The 26,993-nt window shown below is 41.8% G+C and overlaps 2 protein-coding genes across 3 annotated transcripts in view; one reads left to right on the top strand and one right to left on the bottom strand.

The window, feature by feature from the left end:
- Positions 1-515: 515 nt before the first annotated feature.
- sgip1b (SH3GL interacting endocytic adaptor 1b) overlaps positions 516-26,993 on the top strand; it is a 76,868-nt gene continuing 50,390 nt past the window's right edge. The window contains exon 1 of the mRNA XM_050032840.1: positions 516-3,180. The gene's annotated coding sequence lies outside the window, so the exon portion shown is untranslated. The remainder of the gene's footprint in view (positions 3,181-26,993) is intronic.
- LOC126382768 (phosphatidylinositol 3-kinase regulatory subunit gamma-like) lies at positions 4,210-11,363 on the bottom strand. Of its 2 annotated transcripts, none has more exons than XM_050032831.1 (10): positions 11,014-11,363; positions 8,915-9,026; positions 8,721-8,819; positions 8,450-8,630; positions 8,189-8,305; positions 7,927-8,069; positions 7,657-7,833; positions 7,471-7,545; positions 7,197-7,367; positions 4,210-7,088 (listed from the first exon to the last, which is right to left on the bottom strand). In XM_050032831.1, the coding sequence occupies exons 1-10, from the start codon at positions 11,066-11,068 to the stop codon at positions 6,815-6,817; spliced, it is 1,404 nt and encodes a 467-aa protein (XP_049888788.1). In that variant the 5' UTR covers positions 11,069-11,363; the 3' UTR covers positions 4,210-6,814. The 2 variants fall into 2 exon arrangements, with proteins under 2 accessions (XP_049888788.1, XP_049888789.1); XM_050032832.1 differs by having other exon boundaries at positions 7,927-8,066.

Raw genomic sequence — 26,993 nt, 5'->3', positions numbered from 1 at the left:
TTTATGAGAGCCTGCGAGACAGTTGATGGTGTGTGTATTTTAGGCGTGACTCCAAAGGTAATTCGTCCTGGTGCCCCCCCAGCCGGGACTTATTTAACCCTTTCATGCATGAATTATGAATACCTCAGTCAAGACTTTGCTCCTAAGCGTTTATACTCCTCTTTAAGAATGAAAAACAGAAGTTAAAGTTCAGTTTTTAACATGTATTTCTCAAGGAGTTTTTACCTGTCCTCTAAGATTCACAGCATGCATTGAATATTATGTTTAATTATAAAAATGTACTTTTAATGCTGTTAAACTAGTGTGTTCACATATTTAACATATTCTTTACTGTCCAGTGCAATGTAAAAGTGTTTGCTCCTGACTCCTCAGACTCTCTTCTCTTTATACCATTTCCTTCTGTCCTCCCTTATTCCCTCCGCCATTCAGTTTGTGGCTCTTGACCCCTCAGGGCCCTCCACACACCTCCCCCTGTTGAACTGCATATATTTTTCAACGAACATTTTCTGCAAAAATTCATTTATTTAAACTTTATTTAACCAGAGAAATCTCTTGAGATTAAAAATCTCTGTTTCAAGAGTGTCCTGGCCAAGACATAAGTTTAAGACAGACAACACAGAATAATAATACAAAATAAAGCTCAAAAACAGGCAATATAAAACACAAAATAAGATTACTACAAAGAAAAGCCAAAAAGTATGTTAATATATACCAGAAATGAACCGTAAAAAAGCAACAAAAAAAACAGCAACTACACATGATTACAAAGATCAGCTAAGTCACACAGTAAAATATTGTTTTGGTTACAAAAACTTCAAGTTATACTCTAATAAGAAAGTTAATTTAAAGCCCAAAGAGTTGCTGCAGATTGAGTATTTTTTAAGAACGACAAAGTTGCAGTAGTCATGTCAACCGTAGTTGAAATATAGCCAGTGATTATAGACTACATAAAGATGGACGATGTGTTTCCACTTAGCCCTACTGTACAAAGTGAGGCTAAAATACCCCAGATGCGGCTGCTGCCATCTTGCTTTGGTGATGTCATTTGGAGCCAGAGTCTGCGCAGTAGCGATCTGAATGCTATTAAGTGTCCCGCCCATACACCCATCCGACCAATTGAGAGCAGCGTCACTGAGTTAGTTTGGCTCATGTCCCGTCCGCTAACGTGGAGAGGGCGGGCTTTATGACCTATACTGCAACCAGCCACCAGGGGACAGTCGAGATGTTTCGGCTTCACTTTTGGGACCACTGCCATCTCGCTCTGGTGACGTTATTGGGAGCCAGATTCTGCGCAGTAGTGATTTCTGTAGTGTCAAGTTTCATCTGTCAAGCAGCACCACTTATTGGCTCACCTAATTGTCAATTATGTTGTAAAATCCCCGTTTTGTAGCATTGAATAACTAATTAAAACCAAACTTATCAGAAAAACGAACACTTTAACAAACAGCAGCTTGATTAAAACTACTGTAAGTGACAGAAACACATTTGGGAAAACTTTATTTGACATTGGCTTTGGGTTTTTAGTGTGGTCCATGTCCCATCCACTAACATCAAGGGGGCGGGCTTTATGACCTATACTGCAGCCAGCCACCAGGGGGCGATCAAGATGCTTCGGCTTCACTTTTGGGGAGCTGTCATGGCGTCCATCTTTACATGCAGTCCATGTTAGCTATCCATGATGAATAATTTAAATTTTAACAACTGTTTTACTTATTAGATGTGACTTGATGTTTCTGAATTTTATATACTTGCAAGGGTCTCCTGTTAGAGAAGGATTGGCAAGATATTCTTGAGCTGCACAATATTTCTTGCGTTCTGTCGGCCATCTTAGTTTTGAGATATTTATGTTGCTGTTACAACACCTGGCCAGTGGGTGGCAGTGTATGTCATGACGCACTAGCATCCACTGTAGTGGCTTACGTGCGACAATAGCATCAAAACCCACGCATATTCAAGAAAATAGGTTTTAAATGGCTTTCCACTGTAGTCACTACTATGCATGAAAGGGTTAAATTGAGAGCTATAAATCAAAATGACTGTGAATTTAAACGAGCGAGTTGTGTGACCGAGGTGTACCGACAAGGAAAGAGAAAAGGAGGAAAGCAGAGATGTACTGTGCGTGTAAGACGTGGGGGCTGGGTTTTTACATAGATTAAACTCAGATTCAGGGAGCGAGGGAAAATAGGACCGGGCAGCGAAAGCTAAACTGCTGTGAAAGCAAATACCTCTGGGGTATGGCCAGGTGGGAGTGTGTTTCAGGTCAAAGGAAATGTAGCAGAGGCCTAACTTGACCTTTCCAGCCTTCATTTTTTTATACCATCCTGTACAGGAGTTAGAAAAATGCACTCTTTCCTGTCCCTCCTCTTTCCTTGTCTGTCCACCCCACACACTTTCTCTTCCCACTCTCTCCCTGTCTTTCGGACACTCACGCAGCCTGAGTGTGACTCAGCGCTGGTACAGTCTGTCCTATCCATTCATTTATCTATCCGTCTATCCATCTATCTCCCCTGCATCTGGTCCATGCTAGCAGAGCACGCATGCTTGCCTGTCCACCAGCTCTCTGTGCTGACACAGGTAAGAGGGAGTAATCCGTGGCCTGGAACTGAAGTTCACCCCCAGTACATCCCTGCCCTCTGCACCTCATTAATCCCTACCTAACACAGACCTTATGTGATGGTTGAAATAGGCCACCTGTTGCTCTGATCACGGAGGGCCGATGGTGGTGTCACCTGCGGTCATCATCATCACCATCCGTGGCTTTATCCTAAGATTTACACAAGCTTTTCTGTGTGGATGGTGTTAAAATTAATAAAAGGAAAACATCTGTAATATCAGATAATGGCGCTGACTGTGTAATTAAGTTCTGGAGACAAAACTCTCGAGCTGGCTGGGGCTAAATGTTTATAGTTGAGCTACATTCCTTTCACAGGAGCCTCCGAAAAGTTGTGTTTAACAATACAGCATGTTCTCGGCGAGGTAGGTTTGATAGATTGTTTTCTAGTGACTCAACAGCGGACAGGCTGAGTAGGGAAAGGGCCTGCACATATCCTGCTATTGTCTTATCGCTTCCTTTCTCTTCCATCTGTCCACAGTGTGTCCTCCAGCGCCCTCGCTGCCTCCTATCTCTGCTGACCCAAGGATAAGCTCATCGGATGACAATGGCACCACTAGAGACAGATGGTAAATTTAAGATAATTAGTTATCTCGCTTTAAAGAAGTGTTTCACTGCTGGAAAGATGGTCTTTTTAAAAAAAAACACTGGGCTGTCGATGCAGTAGAAAGATGCAGATACTTTTTGAAATTGGTGCTGCATGACCAAAACAACACAGAAGAGAAAGGCATTTGCTTTTGCTCAAGAGGTAGAAAATTACTAGAATACACGGCGCTGCACAGAACGAATAAACGCTCCAACTGGTGGGTGACATAATGCAGGTTGCTCGTCTGAAAAAATATGGCAGCCGGCTGGTAACAGTCTCAAACTGCAGTTAAACTGTAAGCTTAAATATGTTTATGAAAACATTTTCGGTGCGAAATAGGCAATGCGGGGACTGAATCGTGGTTCATATTTGATCAATGCTGCCTGGTTTTACCCTTTAATATTTTTTCCTTTCATCCTGTGTTTTCCATAATATAGAAAGTAGTGTGACACCCACTTCCTGATCACAAACATATTACAGCGAAACAGTGCACTAAAATGTAGTGACTAAAATGCTGTAACAGAATTTTGGTGTTTATTTGATCAGCACTGCATATTTTACCGTTTTTAGAGTTTTGTCTGAGTTTGAGAGAGTTTCGGCTCTCGGTCTGCAGAGAAAGAGACAAGGGTGGCCCTCTCTTGATCCACACAGAGAGAGAAAGGGCTGGCTTTCTTTCACGATCTGCTTCTGTACACTTTGTGTCCGTGGCGGCGCTGAGCGTACAAAAATGTAGTTTGAGCAACACTCCAAATGAGCAGTGAGATCTTTGTGCTGGCAAGATAGAGAGGAGTTTAACATAGTTAATTTACACATACTACCCACACTGGTATGTTACAAAGCAGATTGAAAAAAGAAAAGTATCCCTTTAAGTCATTCTGTGCTTTGTATTTGATATTTTTTCTGCCCAAGTTCATGAAAAATTGTACTTTAAATGATACAAGTGACACTGTGCATTGCTCGCACAGTATCAGCAGCAGACTGTGAAAAAAACAACAACGGCGGATTACGTAAGTTGACAAAACCCTCATCAGTTTATTGTCTTTCAGCAAGAAAAAGGTCAGGATCTCACATTGCTTAGCTTCACCCGAGGAGTTTCCTCAATCCCCCAGTGGAGTTATATTTTTATAAGAGGTTGAATCACCCTCCTTCCACAAACCAACCTCAGAAATACATTTTACAGTTTTCTCTGTACAGAGTATCTATTGTCCTCAAACTTGAAAAATGTGCCAAGTTCAACATGGATTCCTTTCCTCTTAAGCTATGTAGGCTGCATGTCATGAAAAACATTCATAGCTCGAGCAATGCCACAGTTCAAGTAATGGAGGCAGGATACTTCCGGACCTCTGGCAGTTCACACAAACATCGGAGGCCACATCATACCGACACCACCAAAGAGAGTGCATTTTTGTGGCAAATGTCAACCTCTCATAACAGCATTACCTTCACCGCCATCATCATCGTCATACATTGCAACAATAGAAATACTGTTGGATTGCACTTTCTTCAAGCTTTCATCTTGTGGCATGTTTATAGAAAAAATATATATAGAATACAAAAAGCTTATACTTCTTTGAGTAACAGAATATAACATACAGTACTTCAGATTATGTTTTGATCAGCACATCAGCAGGTGTACATGAATCGCCCTCCCCTTGCCCAAATGCAATTACCGGACTCAACAGGGATGTAGTTTTGCTCACTATTAAGTGCTTTGGTCAATGGGTATAACATTGAGTATGCTCTTACAATGGTATTCTACAGGATGTTAATGCTACATAATTATCCACTGTATATGAATGTCTGTTAAGAAAGGGGCAAATTGTCAAGATGCACCACGACTTTTCACATATTCACACGTGGCATTTTCCCCCAAAAATGGTTTGGTCCACCAGACCAGTATGACGGAAACAGCCTGTTTACAGCACCATTTTCCCCCCTCGCAAATGCACTAAGTAGTAGCAACATATTTCTTTCATTCCTGAGCTTTGCAACGGGACATTTTGAGCACAGAGAAAGATTTTTGTTACAGTGACATAAATAATAGTTTGTAGAGAAATTATTGTCAAGAATTATTTAACTTGAGCAACAAAAAACATTTTCGTGCTCCATACACAATATTTCATATTATCCACATAAGGAATTTTACTCATTTCGCCTCTCAATGCTTTTTGTGAGTGAGCACTAGCTCTTTTTTTCTGTTACTCCCAGCATCTCCGCTCTGCGCACTCTACTTGACAGAGTGCCACAATGCCAGCCAATCAGAGAGACTGGCTGTTGTGTCTCCAATCTGATTGTTAGTGGTATTAACGGTTACTAGGGGGGTAGGGAAGCACTCGAAGATAAGCAGCCCATCACCTCCACATTAGTAGTTTATACAGTTTTGGTGAGATAGCTAGCTTTACTACCTTTATTTATACTTTATTAGCTTGCAGCCAAGCTATTTTAGTAGGTTGATAGCTAGCGTCTGCCATATATGCAGTAGCTAAATAAAAACCAATGACTTTCCCATAGACCTAAGTTGTGATAGAGACGTCTGAGCGTCACAGGCCCGTGATATGACTGATTTCGCTATCAGGATTTCATCCATTCGGTCTGGTAACATTTGGAAAGTAGAGGAGTTGCAAGATTAAGTCAATTTAATCCCATATAAATTAGAGGAGGGCTAAACTGGAAGTTAGCCGCTCGACCAGCGGACGCCTGTACTGCGTTTGCTCCATGAGCCCAATGTTGTGGAATATCTGGTTAATTTTATACAGGGGAGGTCAAACTTTTTTGGCTTCTGGCCCCACTTCAAACGCTGTATCCAGGTCTAATTATACATCCATGGTTGGCTTCCTTGGTGATTGCCAGCTACACGCCTAAGGCATTATACATGTAGAGCCCTGAACTGTCTCTAATAGCTGATGTAATTTACTAATTACTATGAACAGCCTCATGACATTGTTAGAAAATGAGATGTAGTATCCTCTGCCAAAGATTGATTTCAATTTACACATTGAGAGGGCAAATGTGAAATGTTAGTGAAAGAGGTTATCGTTGTGTGCTAATGTGGATATTAGCAAACAGGTAAATAAATTCATTGAGGACGCGTGACAAATAATTTCTCTACGAAATATAATTTATGTGTGTCCAAAAAACTATTTTCCCGTGCTAAAAATGTGCAATCACACGCTCAGGAATGAGGCACAAATATAACTCCATAGAAACCAAATATATTTCTAAAACTATTGGTCAAATTTTCAGAACGGAATACACTTTAACTAGGGACATCTCTAGGAACATCAACTCTGGTTGTATAAGTTGAAGTCAAACAAAGGTGCAGCACCTGATGATGTCAGTGAGCAATGTTCTGGTTGTCGACATCCCTACCGGAAAGGTGTCCATTAAACAAACGGCAATAAATGAAGTACAAAAAAAAAAAAAAAAGCTTAAACAGTCTCTTTGAAAACAAAAAAAACCCAAAGCTGACATTCAAGTTCCAGTCCCACTTCAATCTGTGAAATCCCATTCACAAAAGCCGATGGAATCACTGTAGTGCAAAACTTTACACAATGCACCTCGATGCAGTCGTTCTCGCAGGATACAGTAAACATGTCCGTTTGTCTCTTTCCGTTGGATTACATTTCTGGAGCGGCCGGCGGGAGCCCCGCTGTGTGTTTAGGAGTCTGTAAGAGTTTGTGTTCCTCTGCGTGTTGAGAAGGCGTGGCTGCGGCTTTGGCGTGTACTGGATGCGACAGCCGAACATCCAGGGCGTCATTGTGTTGCGCTAAGGAGTGCAGGCGATAGTGCAGGACAAGGTCTTTGAGCGAGCAGTGGGCGTCGTAGGGTTCAGCAAAGCCGTATCCGTGTGGTGTGCTGTAGATCATACAATGCTTCACTTCTTCATTCACACTGAAATAAACGAAGAAAAAAATCACACAAGTCAGTGTCACACAATTACACAATGCGTAATATCCATCTAAAAATTGATCTGACTGCTTTCTAAAATGTTATACTCACACAACAGAGCAGGCGTAGCATCCCTGTTTGCTGCTTTCGCGGATCAGGAACGTTCCGGGTGCTTTACCTTGAAGCATTTCTTCGGCCTGCGTCCGGCTCAGTTCACCAACAAACCAGTTTGTCTCATCCTGATGCGGCAGATTCTTCTCGTCTCCCTTCAACACATATGTGCTGAAAAAACAAGAGTCATATTTTAACACCTCCGTAACAATTCTCTCTTATTAAAAAGTGCAGTCTTAAAAATTGTTTCCAGAAAGAATTTGTTGAAACTTACTCATCGAGGCTGTCACTCAGTATCCCCAGCCAGTCATTTATGCGTTTTTGCCGTACGCCTTTGTGATTAAGCCAGCTGCAAGAAGAGGTGTAAAGAAAGGTTTCAATTTAAAATAGAAACTTCACAGAGCAGCTACCGAGATTTTTTCCACAGATGCCACAAACAATATTCTGACAATACACGTACTTGAGGTACAGGTCTCTGATGTTGCGTAGCTGGATGAGGTCAGGCCGCAAGCTGTTTATTTTCCTGTCCGTCTCTCTGTAGTCCTCTACCTGCGTCCTCAAGTCTTCTTCCAGATGGATTTTGCTGTCATAGATCTCCCCGAGACGACACTTCAGCTTCTCATAATTTATCAGAAAACTAATACGGGGAAGGAAAAGAATACAGTTTAATACACTGTTCTACAACTGAATAGAACTACATTTTTTTTGGGACCATGATGCAATGAAGTACCTCTCCAGGTCTTTGTCGGCTCCGTCAGACTGATTGTTCATCTCAAACTCCTCCCCGTAGCGCTCCTGTTCACGACACTGCTCCTCGAAGATCAGCATTGTCTCGTTAAAGGCCTCAATTGCCGTTCTCTTCATCTGGATCTCCTGTGTCACAAAGAATACACCACTAAGAAAAGACTCAGGAGGCCGACAACTATAAATGCTACTGTTTAGAAATGTACTGGTCTTAGCGCAGACCTTAGAGAGCATCGGAATATTTCTACCTGTGATGTCTTTGTGAAGGCTTCATAAAGACGATCAAACTCCTTTGACTTCTCCTGATACTGACAGTGCACTTCCTTGAGCTTTCTTCCGGCCACATCGACGCTGTCCTCTTTCACCTGGAGTAAAAAAAATTACACTTAAATATGTACAGTTCATAATTTACCATATTTAGCAAAAAACTCTATCATCATTCTTGCAGTGTTAGACTTCTGACCAACTTTTTTTTAATCCCAAAACATAAAATAAGGGCACACACTGACCTGCTGGAAGCGGGACACAGGATGTGTGAGCATTAGGTCCAGTGTGGCATTGTATTCCACCAACGGATGGTGCTGATAGTGCCAAATGAGCTCCACCACTGACGTGAACGTGAGGGGGTCCGAGAAGCCGTACTTCCCATCACGGTGGTAAATCTTGATCAGCTTGTTGTGCCCGTCTTTCCTGAGAAACAGTGAAGCGTAATGTAAATAAAATGTCGTTGATATGTGCAGTGCTGCTGTTCTGATTAGATTCTCCCTTTCTTCTTCTTACCTTAATGTCAGCGTAAAGTCTCCTTGCAGCTTTGTGGATGCGTCACGCACCAGAAAGGAGCCGTCAGGCGTGTCTCGGAGCTTCTCGTTGACCTCATCCCTGAAGGAAAACCAGTTAACAGTTACCAGATCTAACAAACCGATACCTTAACGTCAAACAATAAGACAGAGCGATGACATTTTAAAAGTAATTACCTGGTTATGTCTCCCCAATACCATTCGGCGTCCTGTAGCGTATATGTAGGTGGCGAAATGCAGTTGTTGTTCGTGGTGGAGGACACTGGCTTTGTTGACCTGGGAGGGAGAGCTGCGAAAGAGGAAGACAGATAAGAAAATGAAATGCAAACGATCGGGATGACAGTTCTTAGAAAGAGATCTGTCGTGGATTGTAGAGCATTGATTTGTTGTGAGATCGAGTGGAGCGCTGTAAACGCGACTCCTTCAATATTATGACTCTTGCAATCAAGGATGTGTGCGTGCAAATTTAGGAAATGCACTGTTCTGCATGTATGCCAACCCCCCACCACACACACACACACACACACACACACACACACAGAGACACACTGTCTGTCACACCCTTGCTTGATGAAGCCTGTCAAGATCTGAGGACAAGCCCAGGCATGTTTCCAAGAGATATCACTAGCCAAATCATTACCAAGTGTGGTCAGCACTAAAAAAGGAAATGTGGCAGTTAGTCCTCATGTCTGAGCACTGCCAGTCAACAAATATGAAACATGTTTTCTTTTATTATTCCAGAAATTCTCGGGCCCTTCAGTTGCCTGCAACTCTTTGCAAACTAAGTCCAACTTCTGAAGTTTGCAGCAGCCTCTGGCACTGTCCCCGAAGTGCATAAAAAGGCAATAAATAAACCATAAATTATATCTTGAGCCTCTTGGACCACCCCTCCCATTTTATAATGATTGCACCGCTTACAGATCCTCTTTAGTTTTCCGTCAACCTTAAAGGAATAAAATCTGGCTGCAGGACTAAGCGTTTTCCCTAAAAATGAAAAAAAGGAGGGCAAACCGCATCAAGAGGAGGTGAAGGGCGATATATTTCACTGCAGGACAAAAGTGCCTTTCATGAGGCAGTTAGGGAGAATACAAGAGCACCCTCAGAGAGGAGAAAATGTGGGTTTCTCCCACCATCCGCTCTCCTCTTTTTCTGACCTTAAAATAAACAAAAGGCAGGTGCAGCAGCACCGTGGCAAGGCACACACACACACACAAAAAAAACGCGAAGCTGCGGCTCCTGAACTCAGCAAAATTAAATCTGCACACCTTCCCCCCTTTCTGTCTCGTGCCAAGAAACTCTGCTGGCTTCCAAAACCTACACGCGCACACCAGTACAGACAAGAGGCAAGTAATTTAAGAGTGCAATAATAAAAAATAATATTAAATCAGTCACGCTAGCCTTGCTTTTACACTGTATCCAATCCAGAACACATAAAAACCAAACACAGGAACTGTCACTTAAAACAGTGCAAACCTTAAAGGAACAATACATGGCATCTGTATTGTTCTGATGGTATGTCGCTTTAGGTTCGTATTGTATTGTAATTTATCAACTGTAATAATAATCTTAAAATATGGGGCAATTTAATTAGCTACAACCAAATTAATTTAACTAGGTGGTTATTATGTTGTAGAATTAGACATGATAGGAGCGCAATGCAAGCGTTACGCACTGTTACGACCATGTAATAACGCGCAGCTCAGCTGACAAATGCAAATAAAAAATGAAGTGTTCGTGAGTTGCCGGAGTTAAGTCATGAGACGAGCTGTCTAGTCTGCTTGCCTCTAGCCTACTTTCAGAGCTAGCACACAAATTAAGCACGGCTGGCTGCAGAGGAGAACAAAGCGGTCGTTTCATGCGGCGCTCATTAACGCACCCTCGACTATATCCCCTTTAAAATGCACCCTTTACACTGTCATACGCCTTTGGTAAATCTTCTGGTTTATAAGGGGGATGCAAAAACCGCCGTGCATTTGCGATCCAAGTTTGTCATATGCGCTGGGACAAAAGAAAAGCCACTGCGCCTGGTCCACCGAAAGGTATTACGTAATTGGCAAGTGAATTGCGCTATGCATGCCTGGGCAATGCCACTGGGGGAGCGCAGCACCGAGGACCTGACCATTATAACGTCTTTACTAACACCTGCACTGCATTTGTGGGATGACATCTTTATTACAGGCATCAAGCAAGGTGATGGCAGCAAAAGGAGAAAGCAGAATAAAAGGTTTTGTGACCCCCCGCAGATCAGACAATGGCTGCCTTTAACCCTAACTTACCTGGTGGTGCTTGATCCATCTCGATGTAGAATAAACCTTCAGGAGGATAAACCATTCCTGTTTCAAAAGAGTAGTCCAGGTTGGTGTCGTTGTTGTTGCGCGTTTTAATAGCTGAAAAAAAATGCACGTTTCTTTTGCGGCAAAAAGACTTGTTCAGTGCAGTCGCCACGTCCTACATAGATGTGGACAAAAAGGCAACTCCTTCGATTGTGAGTCCAGAAAACGTCCCAAAGTCCAGCTGGATATTCTCAACATATCCTGTCTAACTGGGGGTTATTATCTCAGACACATAGATTGTCAGTCCTTGCTTTCTTTCTTGCTGTGCGGCGGAGCTCTACTTATTTCATCTCGGAAGTGGAGCGACTTTAAAGGGCTGTTCGTAACATCATCTTGGCGCGGTCCAACCCGCTGCTGCAGCTGGGGGTTTCTTTTTCCTGCACAATCCAACGCCACATAAATCACACCCCGTCAAATGTATATATCGCAGTGAAATGACAGCAAACATGTATAAGTACAAACTACAAAAACAACATTTTTATTTTTTTGATTCCACTCACAGATACCAAGCGTCTGCCATATTGCAACCCCCCTAAAGAGTAATGGTACATTCCAGACCGTTTCATTCAACTCTCCTCAGCTGCACTGTAACAGCTGAAAAATGCCTTGCAGGGCATGAATGGAAAAGAAAAACCTAGTCTATTAGCTTGAATCATCTCACGAAAACACGATCTAGCTTATGTTTGTTTTTAACACCCCAAAGTAATAGGAATTAAGGCATTTTCTGCCACCCCAGCCTTGCCCTAATTTACCCAGTGAGCAAATAGGTTGCAATAGAATGACATCATGCGATAGGTTATATGATAATTAACGTGTCTTCAGCTGTTTGGCATCCAGACTCAAACCTCTTTTGTCTGAGACAAAGTAGCCTGCCTATTTGGCACGTGTGCATTATATTCTTGTTGAGCTTGTCAGACACGTTCAGTGGCAACAAAAAAAAAAAAAAAAAAGAGGAACATAATTATTGCTGCTCTGACATCGTCCTGTTCAAGACACAAAAGGTAATAGCAGGTGTGTTAAAGGAGAACTACACCCATCTTCAAAAGTCAGACAGGTTATTTCCATGGTCTAAGACAGTCCAAAAATATTAGTAAATATGGACAATTCTGACCTAAATCCAAAAACTAGGAAGCTCAAATTTATGATGTCATAGGGTGTAAAATCTGGAGCTGCTCCACTGACAGTGAATTGGGAAAGATGTTATAGATGACACTCAGAGCACCCAGGGGATTGATCTGAGTATATGGGTACATTCATTTCAGGACCTATAAGACAACAATAGAATAAAGCTCATTTGGGTATAGAAAAAAGAAACACTCTGTGAGATCACAAAATTAGGCTTCACTGTCTACGGAGCAGCTCCAGACTTTGTACACGATGTCATCACAAGTTTGAGACTTACCTTTCAGGTTTCTGGCTTTGAGAGAGAGTAGCTCATGTTCACAGTTATTGACTTAACTTTCCTAGGCCATTGAAACAACATATAGAAATCCTTAGATCCTGTCTGCAGGTATACAAATATTTTTGAAAATGGAGATGTTCCATATCCATATCCACCCTCCATTTTCAAAAATAATTCTGCCCATATGACCAAATGCTTGCTGGCGTTAGCTGTCTTTAGCAGTCTACCTCATTACAAAGGTAAAGTGTACAGGCTAATGTTATCTATTTATAAACACCTATTGGAGATCTCAGCACTATTGATACCCATAAAATTTAAGGGTGAAGGAGCCGAGTGATGCGATGGACATGTGAAAGTTTTCCTTCCAATCCTCATCAACAACAATCCCATTCTTGAAAGCCTCCCATTATGTGTTGGTTCAACCAGGCCTGAATCTGGTGACACTGAGCTGGAGCGAAAATATTGGGTGCAACAGATGCCTCCATTTGTTCGTGAAGTTGTGCAGCAATACTAAGTTTAAGTGTAAAGTAGTAATTAGACCAAGCAGTCCTTACAAACCAGTCATCCGCCATTGCTCTTGTTTCTGGGGTATGCTCATTACACAAAGCAACAATGGGCATGTGCAAACTGATGAGATTACATCATGGTTTCCCAAACGCTCCGCTTTACATGTCCAGACAGATACACAGTAACCGGAGTTTTGAAAAATTAAAGAAAATTTGAGCTAAAAAAAAGTGACCGAAAACTTATTTTGCGTGTGGACAATAGGCCAAAATGTAGCCGAAAATATCCGTTCACAAAAATATTTGTATATGTCTTGCCAGGGCCTCGATTTAGGTGGTTTTCCCCTTTTAACACCTGTAGACATCAGTGACTTGAAAGTCAGCGTGAGGGTTGAAAGAATGTATTTTATCATGAGACATTCTGCTGTTTCTATCTTCATGTGCTAGAAAGTATCCAGATCACTATCTCCCTTATGCGTTCGTGTCGAATGAATACATGCATTGTTGTTCGTTCGTGACACAGAATGCTGTGCTATAAATTTAAACAACCGAGGCCTCTTCCACCAGCTGACGTTAGTGGCTGCAGGGAGAGTGAAACAAGGCCTGCATGGTCAGAGGTCTGTCTCTGTTGGTGTCCAGGCGTTTATGGCCGGTCCCCTTTTGACCCGAGGACACAGAGTCAGGGAGGTAATTGCCTCCAGCATTCCTTTTTCCCATCAGTAAGACGATTCTTTCCTGTGTCCAGTCAGTGCCCATGAAATGTCCTAAACTAACTGCCATGATGGAGGATATTATGACAAGAGAGCACACATACATGCCATGGGCGGCTTATGAGACAATGGGCCCCTGGGCACAGATATGCAAAGGGCCCGACCACCTCTCCTACACAGAAGCAGGACACACAGACTTTGTGGTGGTTTTGTGTCTCTTTGTGGTCATTTTTTGTCTTCTTGCGGTTGTGTTGTGATTCTTTGAGATAATTTTGAGTCATTTTTGGCTGTTTTGTGTCTCTTTGTAGTCGGTTAGGTCTCTTTGAGGTAATTTTGTATCTTATTGAGATAATTTTGTGAATGTTTTTGGTCATTTTGTGTCGCTTTGCTGTCATTTTGTGTGTCCTCATGGTTGTTTTGTATGTCTTCATAGTCGTTTTATGTCTCTTTGTGGTTGTTTCACCCATTTTTTGTAGTTATTTTGTCTCTGTGTGGTCTTTTTGTGTCTCTTGGAGGTAATTTTGTGTCTTCTTGTGGTTGTTTTGTGTCTTTTTGTAGTCGTTTAGGTGTCCTTGAGGTACTTTTCTGTCTCTCTGAAGTAATTTTGTGTCTTTTTTTGTTGATTTGTGGTAACTTAATGTCTCTGTGTGGTTGTTTTGACCATTTTTTGTAGTTGTTTTGTCTCTTTGTAGCCATTTTGTGTCCCTTTGTGGTCATTTTGAGTCTCTTCTTAGTCTGTGCTTGTTGATTTAGGTAACATTTTGCAGGTGAAGACCATTGGCGGCCCTGGCACTTTGGGTCTGTGCACGGTAGGCCTGTTCTGTAATCCATCCATGATGCATGCTGCACTCCCAGACATGCATGAAACTCGTGTGTGGGCAAGTATGTCAGACAAATACAGAGTTTATTAACATAAAAAAATGTGCGTATCATTTGCATTCCATATGCAAATGCTGTTTAACTTGCCAAATGGTAGTTGTGGGATGTTGGCAGCTTTCTTTTAGATATTAGATCCACCGTTTGACAGGTATGTAATTGCGTGGGTGTGTGTACACGTTGGGCGAGTGTACTCACGTGTGTCTGTGTGTATCTGTGGGTGCAACGCATGAGTGTTTGCTTGTGTGCTTTCCATGCGCACCTACTTTAAGAAGCCCTGAGGCCTGTCACGGCATGTCACTCGGCTGCTGCCCAGCCCCCCCCCTCCTCGCCCTGGTGTCAGAAGAGCACAGACTTTGCCCCTTTAACTCCTGGGTCTGACCTCCGTGACACATTTCACTACCACCATCCTCTTAAAACACGACAGCATCGGGGCTCCGGAGACGTCAGTGGGGGGCAGTGAGGCACAGGCATGATGAGCTCCAGTCTCTGAGCCTTGTGTTTGCAATATGTTGCCTCTATGATTAGTACTAGAAAGTGAAATATTTGGGGTCTACTGTGTAATTTGTATCTTAGCCCCATTTGGGTTGTGTGCGTGTAGTGGCCGGGGTGAGTGAGGGCTGACTCGCAGGATAAACCTTTAGGCTTTGCACCCCAGATCCAGGCAGTCCTGATGGGATCAGTGAAGGCTAATCGTAAGATTAACAGGATAGGCTGATACTGCAAGCCTGCCAGCTGCCTGCTAGCTGATGTGACTCATCTTGATATCCACTATACCGCAATATGCCACTGGACTGCGGGAGTGCTGGGAAACGCTGCATGAGTTTTAAATTAATAGACAGATGTTCCTCTGTGCTAAATGTAGATAAACAGTTCAACTCTAATTCTGTTAGATTTGCATTTGACACTGATCTGACAACTTAGAATGACTACAGAGGGACTATTGTAGGCAGCAAATATTAAGGAGAGTAGGTGTTAAAGATGTTATATTTTGGTATTTTTTCTGGTCAGGAAAGCAGCGCCAGTAAGAGGCATTTCAAGAGTTCAGGAGAAAGGATTGTTTGTTGTGTCCTTGAGTTTATTAGGTCAAGTGTGGTGCAGTATGTTGTATGTAAACTCTGTGGTGAAATTATGGAGCTTTTATCCCCATATTTAAGAGTGTTAAATGCGTACGTGATAGGCCTCCCGCTGTCATTCACTCAGCCACACTAAGTCACAACACCCAGAATCAGTGCAGTAATCTCCTGGCTTTTTAGACTAATGCTTGTTTAGACTCTGTCCACTAACTGTGTCAAGGAATATTAGTCTGTTTTCATATTTCCTGTGCAGCGCGATGTAGGACACATTTTATCAGGATTTGTTTTGTTTGTTGTCGGAAAAAGAAAAAGACTCAAAGACACAACACGGAGAAACCATGTCAGGAATTAGTTCAGTTCACCAATGTCGGTATCTGTGTCATGGTCTCGCATTGTCGCCCTGGGTGAATTGCACATCTCTCAAATCTTCTGTACTGTAGTGTGCTGCTATTCACGGCCATTGAAGGGATGCATAATGGTCTTGGCAGGGCGTTCGACATTCACCATGGAGAGACTGTGGGGTTTCCCTGATCGGCCGCCAGAACCAGCACACAAAGCACGCAGTAGTCCTGCCAGAGGCAACTCAACTGTGGGCAGAGTGTAGGGCGGCTATGGTCTGGCCCCCAGGACCCTGCCATTGTGGAAATGTAAGTGGGGACAGTGTCTGAACGGCTTGAGTTGGAGCAGAAAAACTTTGGATGACCAAAACTATGAGCTTCAAATAGCTGGGCCCTGGGAAACATAGCTTGTTCTTTTAAGGAGGTCAAAGAGAAGCCAAAAAGAGGAAAAAAAAACAGAAAACCAATGTTTGGTGGATGTCAAATTTGAGGCTACTGTTACTATAGACATCAGCAAAACTGACATACCATTTTTCCAAACGCTCCGGTGTCTGTCTGCCTCTCTGTCTGTCAAGTTCGGCCCTCTCCCTCTCTGTCTCTGTCCCCTGCATTAGCACCCAGTGGTCATACCCAACACTCATCATCTGTCACTCCATTCTGCCAGAGCCTAATCTTACTAACAGAGGTGACAACTGAGGTACTCGTGGCATGCCACCACACACAACGTTTACCAGCTGAGTGTCTGAGTTATGCCTAGGATGATGATCCTGTGGTATCAGCGGTCTCTCTGGAGGCCTTTCCCACCTCGCTGCTAAAGTGGCACACCAAATAAAGGCCTGACTGTGACCGTTAGTGGAATACATCCACACGATGCTGCCAGTTTTTCAGTCCTCACACCATTAGGTATAGGGGTGTTAATCACTAGTTTCATCAGGATACAAGATTATATCACTTCTTTGGACAACAATACAACATTTGCAGATATCACAAAGTCTGCCATGATATCATTTTGATTCGGTGAAATTCAGGGGCCTATGATCGACATGAGCCGATATCACATGCCCATTTATCACAGTCAGTTAAGGAAGGTAAGGTAAGGTAAGGTAAGGTAAGGTAAACTTTATTGTCCCCTAAGGGAAATTCATCTTGGGCACAGTGCTACATTTCATTGCTTCACAGGACAAGATAAAAACATCATCACAGGGACACATCATCACAATGACAGTTCTATCACATAAAACAGACATGGACTACATTTAACAATCACAACACAGAAACATACAGAGACGTCTAAAGTGCAAGAAAAAGTGCTGAGCACTAAAGTGCCGTGTGTTTAATGCACGTTGCTCGTTGCTCTATTACACTAGTTTTTAACATTGTTCAACAGCTTAATGGAGGCTGGAACAAATGATAATTTGAGGCGGTTTGTTTTGCACTTTGGTATACGAAATCTTCTTCCTGATGGGAGAAGTTCGTATTCAGAGGACAGTGGGTGAGTAGAGTCTGAAGAGATTTTTGTTGCTTGTTTCATGACCGACTGATTATACAGATTCTCTATGGACTCATATTGTCTCATACCTATTATCTTCATTGCTGTTTTGTGCATATTGGCCAACCTGTTTTTCAGTTGCATTGATAGGTTGCCATACCAGGCTGTGATTCCATATCTGATGAGGCTCTCTAAAATAGCTCTGTAAAAAATCAGCATGATCTGCTTGCTAACCCCGTACAGCCTCAGTCGTCTCAAAAAATACAGTCTCTGCTGCAGTTTGTTGCACAAGTTGTCAACGTGTGCTTTCCAGCAAAGAAGGTTATCAATATGGATCCCTAAGTATCTGTATGTGGCCACTTGATTAATAGTCTGGTCTTTAATTACCACTGGCTTGTGTGTAGTCACTTGCCTTGGGTCAAGAACCATCTCTTGTATCTTTGACACGTTTAAAACCAGATGGTTTTTGTCACACCACTTAATGAGGGTGTTGATCTCATCGTGATATGCAAAAGAGTCCATGTCCTTATGCAGAAGACTCACAATTGCTATGTCGTCTGCAAATTTAAAAATAAGATAAGGAAGAAGCTGGCACCCCCTGTCTTTTTTTACTTTTGGCCATAAAAGATAAAAACAGCACCTAAATAAATGTTAATAATTGTAAGCGGTTAAGTGCAGTAAAGTTTGACTCCGCTTACACACATAAAACGGCACATGGCATAACTTAACCTTCAGCGCTCTCTGCCACAAAGCCCTTTCTGGAAGAAATATTTTCACTTTAACCCAAACCATCATCTTGTTCCTGAAACTTCAGGACTATGTGGCTTTAAGCCCTGAAGGCAGACTTCTCCCAGCAGCCACAAAACATGGATTAATAATAACAAGATCATTTAACAAAGTATAAATTCAGCTTAATAATAAGTGTCAAGATTCACAGACAAAACGTTTGTTTTTGCTAGTCACCCATTACTCGCTTAAGCATTCTTACATTGCGTAAATTTGCCTAGCAGCTAGCAGACTTTTCATCTGCTCATAGCATAACAAATTGTATATGTATTATTTATACTTTTTGTACTCACTGTTGGTTTAAATCACTGCATCTCCCGACAGAATTTCAGCCTGCATGCACGTTAATTCAACCCAACATTGTTAAAACAAAGCAGCTAATGTTGCTGTCAAGAGAAGTTAGCAGAGTGAGATGCCTGTCCAGGCAGGTATGCCACGTTTACTGAGTATTTTATCTCCTCGCATTGTTAACATTCGGCATGTGCTTTGTTTGTTGGCCCATATTTTCTCTGAAATCCAAAATATTTCCATGCGAGAGAAAATAATAACGTTATCCTTATCGTCTTTCTCTTGGCTGCTTGCTGCCATCTTCCTGCTGCTGTTTGACAGTGACATAGAATTTCAAATAAAAGTGCATCCTAAAGATGATGACATGGATCGATGTTTTCACTTTGCATCAATGATACTGAATCGTTGATTGATAAAACAATACACAAATCAAGATAGACAGATTATTACAACCCTAATTAGGTATGGATCAAAATAGGTTATAGGATTATTCGTAGTCAAATAATCTGTTGGTCTCTTTTTTTTTGGTTCTGTTTTAAATGATAATATGTTACTTTTCTACTAGACCAATGTTATATATTTTGTTGAGTTGTGGACTTACATTATCCCAAACTTTTCCAACAATGTTGAAACCCAGAGAAACACAGTATGTGTTGTTTGGTCACCGTTGCCTGCCGGTGGCGTCATATCCCCTTTGCCCATGCATTAGGGTTGTCGTCTACCAGAAGCTGTCATAAATTGACTTTTTTTTTTTTTAAAGATATTTTTTTGGTAAGCGTGAAAGGGGGAGAGAGAGAGAAGGGGGGATGACATGAAGCAAGGGGCCACAGGCCGGACCCGGACCGCCGTGGCAACAGCCCTGCACATGGGGCGCCTGCTCCACCACCAACCCACATTTTTACAATACACTTTATAGATCTTCGTCTTTTTTAACTATAGGTTTTAACCGAATGAAGGACTTAAGTCTGGATCTTAAATTATCAGAGAAACAAGGTGAGCAAACGTTAGTGGCATCTCTGCTTCATCCCCTACAGTACTAAACAGCATTGACGAAACACTGATTTTTAAAGTGAAACTGCTTAATTCAGTGTTTCCATTGGTTTAAATAACCAAGTCTGTTTGTGTTGGAGAGGAGACCTCTACGAATAATTCAGCTCCCGGTAAAACCTCCTGAACAATGAACACTAAAGGAGTCCTAACCAGGAGAAACTGACTGCAATGATGGCATCGCTCTGTCTTTTGTGATTGTTTTTATTGAGATGCCCCTAGTGGCAGAAAATTACATGGTTTACGTTTAAATGTCAGAAATAATGACCATGAAAATGGCCATCACAGTTTCCCAGATCCCAAAGTGGCACCTCACATTGCTTGTTTTGTCCAATCAAACCTAATGATATTCAACTTGTAATGACAAAAACAATACTTGTGCTTGATAAGTGATAGATTATTCAAATGTGTCATTTCAGGACAAGTCAGGAATAAAACTGGTGTTAGCAGTCATTCTCAAAACAAAAAAAAAGGATTATTTCTGATTCAGTCGGCCAACCTGCACACGTCTGCGATGCATCTTCAGCTGTGACTCATCTATGAGTCTTCTTTACAGAAAGGCCGTCATGTGTGTCAGTGAGCACAGAATTCATGGCTTGCAGCTCAGTGAAGTTAAGCTAGTAACCTAACCCTCTCTCTCACACACACACAGTCACACAAATGCACACACACAATCCCAGGCTTTCATGCAAAGCAAAATTGAGAAGCCGAGGACTCTTTCAAGCTCCTCGGCAGTTACCCCTTTATATAAAAGGACACTACTCTCCTCGGCTACACAGCCATCACATCAGCACTATAACTCTATTAGGCACAGCTCCAGGACACACTAAGCAACCCATAGCCCACAATAGCATCATTGTCAGTGGGGATTGCAGCCATTGTCGTCCATGCTACAGGATTTATTCCCCTCCTCCCATATTGTGACCTTCACCTTTAACCCCAGCTGCCATCTCACATGCTCTGGGACTGAGAGCTTGTGAGGCTTTATGCCTTCCAGGTCTTAAATGCTCCTTTACAATGACCCAAGCCTACTAAGTGGCTGCTCTCCACAGCACCAGCGTTGGGATGATTCAGGTTAGTGTCAGCAAGGAGAGAGAGGCAGAGAGGGGGGAGGTGGGGAGAGGGTCGCGGTGCAGAGTTGTGGTTGGACTGATTGACCCTTAGAAAAGGTCAGTTGGAAGGCATGAGAGGAGAGGAGCTGCCTAAATGGCTCTTTTCTCTCCTTTTTCTCCCCCTGGCCAGGGCAGAGACTCTGTATGGTTATTTATGAGCGTGTGGGAGAGCGAGAGGGGCTGCAGTGAAACCCACCAGCCCTCTTTGTTGCGAGGGCTGGGCTGGGCTGAGGTGCCTGTCATTGGTTCGGTTCTGTCATATATACATGCACGTGCACGCTCACGCAAGCCCTCACACACCATTAAGAACCCCTCCCAGAGGCTGCAAGGACAGAGGAGAGGACTCTGTTGCGAGGCAGATTTGGAAAATGAGGTGTGCTTCACACAATAGCTGTCAGCAGTTTGATAGATGCCTCTCAGGCATCTAAACCCCATGAAACTTCCAGAAACTGGAGGCCGTTGACATTATTTGTAACTGAAGCTGGCAGATATGTTCGTATAATGACCATACTGACACATAAGTCAAGATGTCATCTAGGATTTTGGTGTTTTCTTGCTGTGTTGCAGTTAAATTACATAATCGTTTAATTTCATTTGACTGTTCTAATTGAGTGCCTCTGTTTGGCACTAAGGTGGGATATACCGGTACCCAAAACTATAATTTTTAACAAGAGGCAGGGGTGGCATAGTAGACTAATATGCACTTCTGCTCTTAGCGGGGATACAAGGCTACTTCTAAAGTAATATAGAAAAGACAATAGATCAGACTACTGCAGCAGAATGGCGCTGCAGGGATAGTTTTGGCTCCCTGTGAAGCTCATGGAGCAGCTGAGGAGCTCCATGGTTGACTCCCCAACATCTATGGCTAGGTTTTATGGGTAAAAATCGATACAGCATAGTATTGCGATATTTCGTGTGGCAGTATTGTATCGATACACAGATGGCAAGTATCGATGTTTTTTTGTTACTTACTTATCGATTTGCATAAATAAATCAAACTTTTGGTGGCCTACTAAAACAATTGTTGTTTTCAGTTCACTCGATAGATTTTGCTGCAATAAAAATAACTGAAGTGAGAGACTTAAGCTTTAAAACTTTATTGTGTAAGTTAAATCATATGCTGACAAATTTTTCCTTAATTTAGGTCGAAAAAAGGTAATAAATCGCAATATATTGCAATATTTGTTATCGCAATACTCAGCATATCGCAAAATGTTTAAAATCGTAATAATATTGTATCGTAAGTAAAGTACCCTGATAATATATTGTGGGGCCTCTGGTGATTCCCACTAGTGCCGACTTTGGGACAGTTCCGTCTCCTGTCTGAAGTTGAATCTGGTGGCTCAGCGGAGCTCAGTTGCCAGCTTCCTCCCACAGTCTGAAGACATGCAGGTTATATTGATTAGTGACTCCAAATTGCCTGTAGGTGTGAATGTGAGTGTGAATGGTTGTCTGTCTCTATGTGTCAGCCCTGTGATAGTCTGCCGACCTCACCAGGGTGTACCCTGCCTCTCGCCCAGTGTCAGCTGGGACAGGCTCCAGCACATCCATGACCCTGTACCAGGATAAGCTGCTGAATGAATGAAGGGATATAAAAGCATCAATACCTTTAATATTATTATGTTGTTGGTGCTGGAATAGGAAGTGAAAATATGGCTGTACTTGACAGTATTGTCCTGCTCTATTCATGTACAGGCCTAGTTGAATCACTTCTTACAGTAAATACTCGATGTGTGACATTGTCATGAGTCACATATTCCTCATAAGTTTGATATTCTCGAGAATAAATTAGCTGTGCCTTCCCAGAATTGCATAAAGTTACTGTTCACACCAGTGCAGCACTCTGCCAGTGTAACACACACCACTTTTTTTTTTCCCTGACAAAGTTAAATTAAGCTTGAATTTCACGCTGAAGTCAAATGGTCATGATGTCATGGTTTGAGGACAGAATGACTCGGTTTGTCTGTTGACTGAGAAGGCCTATTCTTGCATGTTTGGGTGGGAGCGTAGCATATAATTGCAGAGCGGGATAGCATGAGGGGATGGGGGAGGGAGAGAGTTAGCACGCAACATGAGTTTTGGCCCACAGTCGCTGGTGTGGGTGCCAAACTTGTCCAGAGGGCTGCTGTGTATATCGAGGCTAGTTTCTGCTCTGCCTAGAGGCTTGCACTGTTCCAAGACACATCTTTCATTTGCACACGCTGAATAGCTTAGGGGAGCCCGAGGCAGTTTGGACTGGGGAAGGATCTGGCTTTTTGGACTTTTTAGGGGATGTTGGGTGGCTGCCTGGCTGTGTGAGTGTGTGTGTGCACGTAGGAGAGTCTTTTCTGGACGTGCAAAATTCTTCCGAGTGTCCCTTTTCAGTGAGAAACCATTGCATTGTTTCGTTGTCAAGTCAGTTGTTAGGGAGCAACCAAACCGCTGTACACGTGTTGCAGCCATTTGAGGATTACACTGATCCAAAAATCTGACAGTAAAAGAAGAGAATGGAAAGCTTTGTCGGCCTTTTCATATCCTCTCAGTGGGAGGTAGAAAGGCAAGACCTCCAGACCTGGGCTTGCAGTGGTGGGTGTTAATGTGGAGGGGGGGGGGGGGTGGTGTGAGCTCTCAACTGCCAACCAGATGGACAACCAAGCCCTGTGTATTTAGGGAGATCATATGGGATAACCTTGCAAAGACAGATTGACATTTTGCTGACAAAACAAACCACCCCTGTCCCGCACGCAAGTAGCCCCCTTCCCATTTCGCTCACACACACACACATGCGTGCACGCTCATGTACGGGCATACAAATACTTTAAGTGGTATTTGCTTACATAGGTCTTAAGGAAGTTATTTCAGCATGTGTTAAGCACACGGTCAGGAGCCATAACAATAAGAGGATAGGACAAAAGAATCTAGGATTACACAACTCCTGCACAAACAATGGCAGCATCGGTGACCTGTGCAAATGAGACAACCTTGAGCCATGATGGGGGGGCAAGTAAACTCATTTTCTGCGTCATGCATCGGGATTTACCTTGGTGCTTTAGAGCCATAGATTGGGACGTGAGGTTAAGAACATCATCATCTGTTTGACTTAGCTTTGTGTCCCCATTTTCTGTGGTAATAGCATTAGACTGCTTTTGAAAAGATCAGGTATTATACATCAGCTGCAAACAGAAGTGTTTCTGACTTTACAAATCTATTATGTTGAATTTATATCACTGTTTAGATGAATCGAACCATATCAGATTCCAGTAAGTGACCCTTTTTCCTCCTCCGGCCTAGTCAAAATATTTCACTTAGTTTACGAAAACGTGTCACGGGAACAAAACATTCTCTGACAATAAAGAACAGAGTAAATTTATCAGGAGTCACTTTGCTCCGTTGCCCAAAATGCTCTCTGCAGCAATCTGAATACATGATTTATGCCACATAAACTCCCTCCCACACACACACACACCACTAATTTACATTATTAATACAGCTCGTACCAATGCTTTGTGTTCCAAAATACTGATTACATTGTTGTCATAACATTTAACGCAAATTACTGTCATCTCTCCACTCCGCTTGCCTTCTCACCACACAGTCAATCTCCGTACGCGAGACGACCGTACTGTTTAAAACTGCTGACTGCACAGGCTGAAATTGTCATGGTGACCCAAGAAAATCATTCCAAAGGCGGCTTTGTTTTCTTCTTCTTCTTCTTCTTCTTCTGCAGAATAAAAGTCAAATTTAAATTAGATTTATTGTCTTGACCGCAGTTAAGTATAGTATTGCCAAAACAGGTCATTGTAGTTCTACAGTGTCATTAAAATGAGGCTTTATGGTTTATACATTACTACACTATACACACTGTACCACAATAACTACGTCACCACATTGAACCAAACTCACATGCTCTCAAATTTAAACATTTGTTGGACTTAAAACCTACACAAGTAATGTATAAAGTTAAAATCAACATGCCTCCAAACTGTATCCAGAAGTTGTTCCATGTTAAAGTGAGTCAGTATGAACTATAGGGAAGTTGTATGTTTACAAAAACAAAGATTAGGACAAATGCAAAACAAAGATATAATAGTGAAAGGATTTAATCTGTGGAATTGGTTGAAAAATAACTGAAAATGTGTAATAAACTTTATAGATTTTCAAAAATATATTTAAAAATAAGATGATTAACAAATATAAAACTGAGTTATGAACACAGGTGTGTGTATTTGAGTTACTGTTTGGGACTGTTTGGGTATTTTTTTTTACTTTTTCATTGTATAAAAATAAAGAAAACTTCAAAAGTTATAACTTATTATTACTATTTATTATTTTTTCATGTGTGCATTTGAGTTGTATTAGTTGGAAAGTGACCAAACTAAACTAAAAAGTCAGTTAATAACTATGCTTTAGATCTATTCACATCATCCACTCTATAGGGGGAACATGTTGCGCTCACGTCACTGAGTCTACACAGAGATGTCGCCACAACATTCTGGTGTCCCACATATAAAATCATAAAAAAGAAATAGAGTGATATATATCGTAGCATGAGTATAGTAAACTATAAAATCATAAAAAAGAAATAGAGTGATATATATCGTAGCATGAGTTGGAGTGGAAGAAGTACTCAGATTTTTTACTTGAGTAAATATAGTAGTGCAAAATATAGTGCAAAAATTGCTAATTTACTTTAGCATAAAAATATATGTTAAGTACCAAAATTAGACTTAAAGTGCACATGATGCAGAACTGCCCTTTCAACACATTGCATATCACTGGATTATGATTATTGACATATTAATTCATTCATCACTTTAATGTTGCAGCTGATAGAGGTGGAGCTAATTACTTTATATGCTGCTGGGTAGCTTGTAAATTCCCCCGGGGCATCAATAAAGTTTTATCTTAACCTAAAATAATGCATCGTAATTGATTAATAATCTGAATCTGTAAAGTACCTCTTGACTAAAATGATCAAATAAATGTCATGGAGTAAGAAGTGCAACAATAACCTCTGAGATGCAGTGTACTAGTGTAAAGTAGCGGAAAATAGAAATAAGGAAGTAGAGTACAAGTACCTCAAAATTGTACTCAAGTGCAGTACATGGTTAACTGTACTTGTCACCACTGGATGAGATATAGTTTAACATTTGGATGTAATTGTAATGGTGAGAACCATAGCAGAAATCAAAAGAGAAGTACTGTATATGACTTTTATTGGAGTCTGGCACGATTTAATGAAGAAAGTAATTAGAGGAAGTCGGGTAAGAAGGTCCAATTTTCTCACCCGCTCTAACAGCCTGCTTTGTGTTTTTATGTCCCACCACAATGGTCTGTGGTACATATGTGGGACACCAGAATGTTGTGGCGACATCTCTGTGTAGACTCAGTGACGTGAGCGCAACATGTTCCCCCTATAGAGTGGATGATGTGAATAGATCTAAAGCATAGTTATTAAAGGGGTGCTCTGATATAGTGTCACACACTCATAAAGTTGGGGGAGTTTCAACAAGAGACAGATTAAACAAAGAGTAAGAGTAAGGCAAAGCAGTATGTCGCTCTTAGCTAAATGCTTACATCAGCATGATCACATGCTCACAGTCACTATGCTTAAATGCTGATGCAAAGTACATGTAGGAGCAGTGGAAAGCACTTATAGTGATCACGGTTACAAAAGCTTGGGACAGAGTCATTCCTGTACAAATGCTATTTAATTTATTTGGTTATAGTAATGAAATATTTTACTCCAATGATATTTTATCTCACAGTAACCTGTTGGCTTCTACTGGCTACCTTAGGCTAGTGCCACATGCACATTGAAAACATAACAAGGAAAATAAAGTCATTTTCTCTCAATGAAAAACTTTAGCCCCTTTTACATGCCGTTATTCCACCTCACCGTTCTGTATAAAAGGTACGATCGTGAAATGAGGGGATACAGTTGTCTCATTTCTGAGCTGGAAACGCAGGTAGTAACAGCACTGAAATGACCTCAGCAGAAACAGGACAGCCAGCAGGGAGGGATCATAGGTGGCACAAGTTATGTGATGTGTCGTGTGTGCGACCCACCGCGGGAGATTTAAAAAGTAGCTGTTTGCAGTTAGCGGCTAACTCAAAGAAGAACAGCAGCCAAAAATATCATCATTCCGAATATGACAATATTCTGAATTTGGTACAGGTTGTTTAAACAGCGAATTCTATTCAGATATTCTCAATTAGGCCTTTGTCCGAATGTAGCAAAGACATAGGATATGCTGGTATTATTCGGGTTTTAATAGCATTATTTGGACACGTATACAGCACATTCAAAATATGCA

Source organism: Epinephelus moara, chromosome 21, assembly GCF_006386435.1.
Source record: "Epinephelus moara isolate mb chromosome 21, YSFRI_EMoa_1.0, whole genome shotgun sequence".
Taxonomy (NCBI): Eukaryota; Metazoa; Chordata; class Actinopteri; order Perciformes; family Serranidae; genus Epinephelus; species Epinephelus moara.
This window is presented reverse-complemented; position numbering and strand designations above follow the sequence as displayed.

Coding starts and splice junctions, on each gene's coding strand:
- LOC126382768 (XM_050032831.1), bottom strand. CDS start 11,068: ATGGTTTATCCTCCTGAAGGTTTATTCTACATCGAGATGGATCAAGCA. Junction 8,631..8,720: donor GACTTTACGCTGACATTAAG/GTAAGAAGAAGA, acceptor ACTGTTTCTCAG/GAAAGACGGGCACAACAAGC. Junction 8,070..8,188: donor CCTTCACAAAGACATCACAG/GTAGAAATATTC, acceptor TTTGTGACACAG/GAGATCCAGATGAAGAGAAC.